This window comes from Penaeus chinensis, chromosome 24 (assembly GCF_019202785.1).
Source record: "Penaeus chinensis breed Huanghai No. 1 chromosome 24, ASM1920278v2, whole genome shotgun sequence".
Classification (NCBI taxonomy): Eukaryota; Metazoa; Arthropoda; class Malacostraca; order Decapoda; family Penaeidae; genus Penaeus; species Penaeus chinensis.
Window position 1 is genome coordinate 6,042,728 of NC_061842.1, and position 7,500 is coordinate 6,050,227.

At 41.4% G+C, this 7,500-nt stretch overlaps 1 protein-coding gene across 1 annotated transcript in view; it reads right to left on the bottom strand.

The window, feature by feature from the left end:
• Nucleotides 1-6,335: 6,335 nt before the first annotated feature.
• Nucleotides 6,336-7,500, bottom strand: part of LOC125037788 (histone H2A deubiquitinase MYSM1-like) — an 8,787-nt gene continuing 7,622 nt past the window's right edge. The window contains exon 3 of the mRNA XM_047631006.1: nucleotides 6,336-7,500. This exon is cut by the window's right edge and continues 1,315 nt beyond it. Coding sequence (XP_047486962.1) covers nucleotides 6,596-7,500 — 905 coding nt within the window. The 3' untranslated portion in view covers nucleotides 6,336-6,595.

Here is a 7,500-nt window from a genome sequence, read left to right on the forward strand (position 1 = left end):
TTACGTGAGCAGCCCATACTGACCAAATACCTGAGTCAACGTGAGTGCTTCAGTGGATGTCGAGGCTACCAGGGGCGACCAGGATCTAACAAGGACTATCAGCGACTACCAGGTATTGCCAGAGGCTGCTAGGGACTAGTAGGGACTACCGGGAACTAGCAGGAGATAAAATGACTACTGAAAACTACCAGGGACTACCAGGAACTACCAAGAACTACCTGAGACTACCAGGAGCTACTAAGGATTACCAAAGACTACAAGGAACTATCAGGGACTACCGGGGACTATCAGGAACTACCGGGGACTAACAGGGATTATCAGGGTCTATCAGGGAATACCAAAGACTACCAGGGACTACCAGGAGCTACTAGGCACTACCGGGGACTACCAAAGATTATCAAAGACTACCAAAGACTACCAAAGACTACCAAAGACTGTCAAAGACTACCAAGGACTACCAAAGACTGTCAAAGACTACCAAAGACTACCAAAGACTACCAAAGACTACCAAAGACTACCAAAGATTACCAAAGACTACCAGGGACTACCATTCCAAGTGACAACGGGATCTATGACAGGCACTCACAGAAGCGTCGTCCATCGCAGCCTCTGGACTGTTGGAAAACTTGCAAGAGCCGCCCCTGCAGTCTCCGGCGTACACGACCACCACAGCAACCGACCCACGACCCACGCCATAAGCCTCGCGTGGCAAAGATATCACACAAGCTTGAACTTCGTTATTTCGGCATCCAGTTTTCCGGCAGTGTCGATGGGTCGGGATAGATGACCGGTTCTCACGATCGCCGCTTTGCTCGTTGCGATGCCACTAAGTTGGATTACGTCAACATTGCAGAGCTTGATGTGTTTTTTTTTTCAATAAAATGCGTAGAATATTAACAAACATTAGCATCAACTTAGAAACAAGGAAGAGGGTAGCTAAAAGAAGAAAGTGTGGATACGGAGAAGGATGATGATAATAAAATGGACGAGAAAAACGAATAAGGAGGTTTTAAAGACGGTTAGTGCAAAAAGAGGATTTGGTAAAACATATTCTCGAAAGACAGTTAAGCTTTCCAGGGCTATGTACTTAGAAGGGGGAAAAATAGAACCTAAATATCAGGAAAATAAATCAGGGAAGAATAGCAAGAGGACGACAAACACAGAAATTACTGGATACCCTGCTTCAAAATCGCAATATATACGTATCCCCTGTAAGTATATGCAACAGCTAGCCGACGAGCCTCCAAGCCCAGGACACACGTATATATGTATAAATGTACGATTATAAGGAATATGTATGTCAACTTAATAATAATAAAGCGGGCTTAGTTAGGGCCAATGCAATCAGCTAGTCTCAATATTTATTTGAACTAGCGTCAAACGGCCGGTTAGTTAACATTGCGCGAAGCCCGACCTAATGAACATTCCTTATAAGGACATCCACATAAGCAGAAATCATTGTATATCTATCAGCCTAGACATGCATACCTACCAGATAGATAGATAGATAAATACACATCTATCAGATAGATTAATAAATATATAAAATAAAAACTTTATTTTCACTGATACGTATCTGGTTCGACTAAAGTTTGCCAGGCGAACGAGATTCAACTTGTATTATATACTCATAGGAGCGTCTGAAACCATTGATTTTTGTGAAACATTTAACGAATGAAATAATATATTACGCAGACGCGAGGCCAATACGAACCAATAAAAACTATTTCCACAATATTTAATTGCATCGATCATAAAACATAGAGAAAAAATAATAATCTTTCGGCAAATTCGCATTAAGCATTATATATATATATTTTTTTTTTTCTATTCTAAGAAGAAAATAATATCGGAACGGACTTCATCAGTCTACAGTTGACTTATGGTTCTTTGTCTACGAAACTGTCCGTGTCGTGGAATGTTAGTACTTGGGAAATGAATCTACCCATTACTTTTTAATCCCGTCTTCTGTTAATATTTCAAAACAGCCGTATCGACCGAGTGCCAGCTGATGTAGGACGGATGAACCTTCGAGGTACGAAATTAAAATTATTTAGATATTCTTCAAGCCAAATGCACGAAATCAAACTCACACGCAGATGTAAAGATTGAAATGAATGGCGACATGTCTAGGGGAATGTTTTTCTCAGTTACTTTTGTCATTATTATTACATGATTTAATTTTATTGTTTTTTATAAGCTGCCTTCAGTGTTGTTGCTGGTTTTATCTTTTTAACACACGGTGGGATGTTCCTCACGTCAACAAGCAGTGTCTCGCTATCATGGTCTGGGAGACTTTCAATGAAGGAGCAAGGGTAAGAAATGGGATAAGGCTATACAAGCCTCAAAATGAAGTGTGAGGTTACGGGTATATATTAGGCTGGAAACACACTGTTCTTTTTTTTTTTCTCTCTCTCTCTTTTTTTTTTTTTTTTTTTTTACACAGAACCTTATACTAAATAAACACACTGCAAACATACCCACACAAGGGGAACTGTTTTGTTATCGTGGTAGGAGTCACTACCTCCTTTGCATAGGCCCTGTGAATGTCTTTATTGAAGGCAGTTGCTGTGCATAACCTGCACAGCATCTTGTAGGTGAATCAAGTTGTATTCTTGTGGCAAACTCAACCAAACAAAATAACTAGATGAATAAAAACGATCCGATTGACCAAACTGTTGATGGCAATAGTGAATTGATTATGGCAATCACTGGCTCCTAGTGGTAAGAAAAGTGCTCAAGCTGGTTCTCCCTAACCTGTAATTAAACTGAATTAGATTCTGGTATCGGTTCACAGCGTGTCTTTCCTTAAACGCAGGTCTCAGACTGGTCCCTCCAGACCAGCCAAGACAGGGGTTTCTGACGACCAACCAGAGGCTAAATCTAAAAGTGACTGGACCAGAGGTTGGTTCTTTCTTAACCTATCACTCCCATAACCTAAGATTTGTCTATGGAAATGGCCACAGTCAAGCTAAACTAGCAAAAAGCTCTGACGGAAAGTCTCCCACCCCACCCACTTAACCCTTTTAAAGCTTCTCTCAAAACCTGACAGCTTTATCAACGCCATCAAGTCGGAAAAAAGCACTGAAGTATAGGCAAGTCTGGTTGACAATCCTGGTAGACAGAGTTCAGGGCTTGATTATTGTCCCTGAAGATCACGCTGCCCTGAGTTTTCTACATGATACAAAGCAGCTCACTGATGGAAGGAAAGTAAACATATCAGCTCCGACTCCTAAAGACGGGAATCTCAAGATGGTTCTTGATTTACCATTTATTTATGATCCGGATGTGATCTGTTCACAGACATCCTCCCCTGGCTCTGATTTGCCTCCTTTTCCTTTGAAAGCTGTTCTGCCATCCATTCTTTGTGTAATGTTCTATATGTGCAAGTGTTCCATGTGGTGTGGGGGTTCCGTACTGCCTTAAAACTTCGCTAATGAGTGATTCGGCTCTTACCTCTCTGACAGTCAGTGTGCGACATGTGAAGGTGTTCTGTCATCTCTACTTGACAGCGTTAGTGCGGTACTTAAGGGATCATTGATGGGTCCTTTGTTGTATAATCTATGCCTGAAAGATATTGTTAAGGCAATAGATCAACCATATTGTGTATTGTGTGCACGTGACAGTTTTGTATACATGTCTGGCAACGACATAGTCTAATTAGGAAATGTAAACTTTCTGTAGTGAGTAAAGGGACTGCGACCAGAAAATTAATTCCGATAAATCACATTACATAATTTTTGATCCTAACAAAAGTTTTCCATCTACTGTAAACCCAATGCTGGTAAGCAGCAGGCCTTTCGTGAGGAAATACAACACTGCGTTACTAGGAACCACAGTAGCTGAGAAACTAAGAAGGATCACGTCTACACTCAGAGCGAACTCAATAAACAATATGTCATTCTTTACCAGACATGACGGTCGTTTGCCATATGTGTATGTAGGCCAGTCTACTCCTCGCTGATGTAGTATGAGGTGCCGTTTGCCAGACAGACCTAGAGCCAGTCGTCATCGTCCAGGAGCGTGCCATACGAACCTTTAGTGGAATGCGAAAGTACGATCACACGCATGAGGGAGCCTTCTCGCTGAAATTCCTTCAGTTCCATGACATTAGAATCGACATCTATGGAGGTTTTGTCTACGTCATTAAGGATACTTGACAATAATCTCGTTCAACTACGAGGTAACCTACGATATACGTTTTGTCTGCTCATCTTTCTTGACATTTGAACTAAATCGTCAATCATGTATCTTGTTCCACGAAGGCAACGTTTGGAACAATTTATCGTCAAATATACACAACTCCCTTTCTCTTGACTATTCAATAAAGTAAATTCAAACTTACCTACTATCGCAATCAGATTTATGTACATATTGAGTACCCAATCTTCCTGAAACTTATTTCACTATACTGACATACACTGGCTTTCCTCTTTTCAACAGCATGATGTTTGCAATAAACCAAAACTCAGGAGCGTTGTAGTGTGAATGTGATATTGACCTACTGTTGATTTTTGCATGGAATATATATTTTTGTAACACATCGTTTCCTTTGTATCGCATATATAATTATTTTACTAATAAAAACCTGCGGTGTTACATTTTAGACTGTTTTTTTTATTGTTTATATTTATACAGTGGTTAAATATACATATTTTTTTCACACATTGCTCATTTCAATTATTCAATTCTTTTAATAATATATTGATATTTTGGCCCATGTACGCTTTTCACCTCCAACTTTTAAACTTTTGATATGGGTTCACTCATTCTCATATTTTTATATACTACTAAAGTGCCTCCTCATAGAGCTATTGTAACTCTCAGAAAATGTCAGTGGTTAATGGTTAAAAAAATAATAATCAGAGGTCATAAACCACTATGGTAAAGTATTGCGGCAAAAAAGGGTAGAAATGAGTTGACGATTAGAAATGGATGAAGAGAAGAAAAAGGAAATGAGAGAGAAAAAAGACCATGTAAAATTAGTTGAGGCGAGAGCTGAGGTCCAACGTAGGGCTGATCCCTTATATAGAGCCTCAGTCCCCGTCTCCTGAGCCCCCCCCCCCCCCCCCCGCCACAACAACGAGCAAGGGATTGGGGGGGGGGGGACTCTCAGAAAACTATGCTACTTTTGCATGTATGCTATTTACATACATATCATATATATATATAAATATTATCATATATATATATAGATATATATATATACGCACAGTTCTGTCACACACACACTTAACATATACATATATATATATATATAGAGAGAGAGAGAGAGAGAGAGAGAGAGAGAGAGAGAGAGAGAGAGAGAGAGAGAGAGAGAGAGAGAGAGAGAGAGAGAGAGAGAGTGAGTCAGAGGAAAAAGGAAAAGGAGCGAGACAGGGAGGAGGAGACACACGCACACGCACACATATAACTGAAAAAAAAAGTGACTGACACTTTTGCCGTTATCTTTATTTCCATTCATGTCTTCGTTTCTATAAGCTATTATCATCAAACAACTTTGTTATTGATGATAATCAATAACAATGTTGTTTGAGTAACTTTACAAGGTCATTTCATGCCAACTTATGAAACATTTTTCCTAGCCTTTGCAGGGGCTGTCATTCCCTTAATAGATATTGCAGGTAAGTGATCATGCATTTGCCTATTTCTATGACTGCAGTCTGGAAACGTGAGCTTTGAGACGCCCACAATACAGGAATAAGATGGCACTCAGTAATATTTACTGGTGGGAGGTACTAGTGGCCCTGGTATTATAGAGCATGTAGATAGTCTAATATATCACAGGCTTGACATACACTGTCATTCGTGTGGGTGTTTTCGACCCCCTCCGCAGCATTAAATCTAATATTCATTTGATTTAGATGCATTGGGGGCGACGGGATTGGTTTGCAGAAGATATGTGGGGATGTTGGTTTATTTTAAAACCGAGTGCCAACGATTTGACATATTTGACTGATGGGGAAACCGAACCTAGGAAGTCCACAAAATCAATCATTATGGAGGTTGGCTTACGGACTGAAAATTTAATAGATGTACAGGCTAATGGACACCTAGCCAGGTAGATACCATAAACACGTAGGGATATCTTGAATATATTTGCAGTGGAATAGTAACACCCACGCAATAGCAATAAATGTACTTTATTCCCCATCGTTGTTGTTCTAGCTTTCACATTACTGCCCGAACTTTGTACTATACATCGAATGTTGTTCTGGTTTGAATATGACTATTTTCATAATCATTCACATTGGCTTATCGATTATAGTTTCAAATTTTCCAAACAGTATGGCCAGAAATATGAACGTTTTCATTTACAAAAAGTACACTACAACTGCTTATTAATATATTTATTGACAATATCAGGTACATAAAATCCAGTATATACAAACTTAAAGCTTACTTCTAGAACGAAGTGACATTAAACAATAATTCCCTTCGAATGTAAGCATACATTACATCACATACTGTAATTGGTAACTCCTGTTGAGTCTCCTGTAACATATCGCAAGGAAGATATGAAGTATGTCATCTTATATATAACGAAGCCATCACATAATCGAGAACAGACACGACTCTAAAGCCAATTACAAAACTAGCTATCCATATATTCTCTCACAGCAGCAAGGAAGGTAGTGCGCACGGCCTGCAGTGGCCCATACAGATGAGGAGGTAGATGATGTTTGAGAGACGCTATCGCCTTCTCCCAGTTGGTCACTTGTCCCCGCCATTCCCCTCGCCACTCGACTGCCATGCCATCCTCTCTCGCGCCACCGACCACTAGCCTGATGCCCTGACACACTTCCCCCCACGCCCCTGGAATCACTTCGCTGACAGACCACGAGAGTTTATACGGCGTCCCAGACAGTGGTGGTGTTGCTCCTCCTTCTGCGTTACCGGTATTCTCGTGGGGCGGCTTGTCTAACACAATACATCTGATCTGAGAAGCCTCGCTCCGGTTGGTAGGGCAATAGGGACTCACAATAATGCCGAGGAATGGGGCATCTTGGCGGGCGAACCACTGCTGCATCTGAGACTGGGTTTCTACATCCTGCACCGAAGGGTTAGGCGGGAAAGTCGGGTGGGAGTGATACCAGCCTACAACTTGAACTCCACCTTCATGTATGGCAGTGCAGGCCGCACTCTGTGACACAGGACACATGTCGCACTCCACACCAGAGCTCACGGCTTTCGTGGGGACTGCAACTGTCACATGCAATGTATGGGCAGCTGGATCATAATACCCACCTAACAAACCCATTACTTCTGCTAAGGAAGTGTGAGCATGAATATCAAGGGTAATAAGTGCATGAGCGTGCATGACAACAGAGAACGGAGCTGGCGTATCCGGGTCGTGTTCCAGACAGCGGACAAGCTTAAACTGCTCAAGCCTGCCTCCACTCCTCCCAGCTCCCAGACCAGCCCTATTCCGAGGAGCCTCAGGAATATGACAGGCATCGACGATCGCCCCCGATTCATCATGGCTGATGGTAAGGCCTC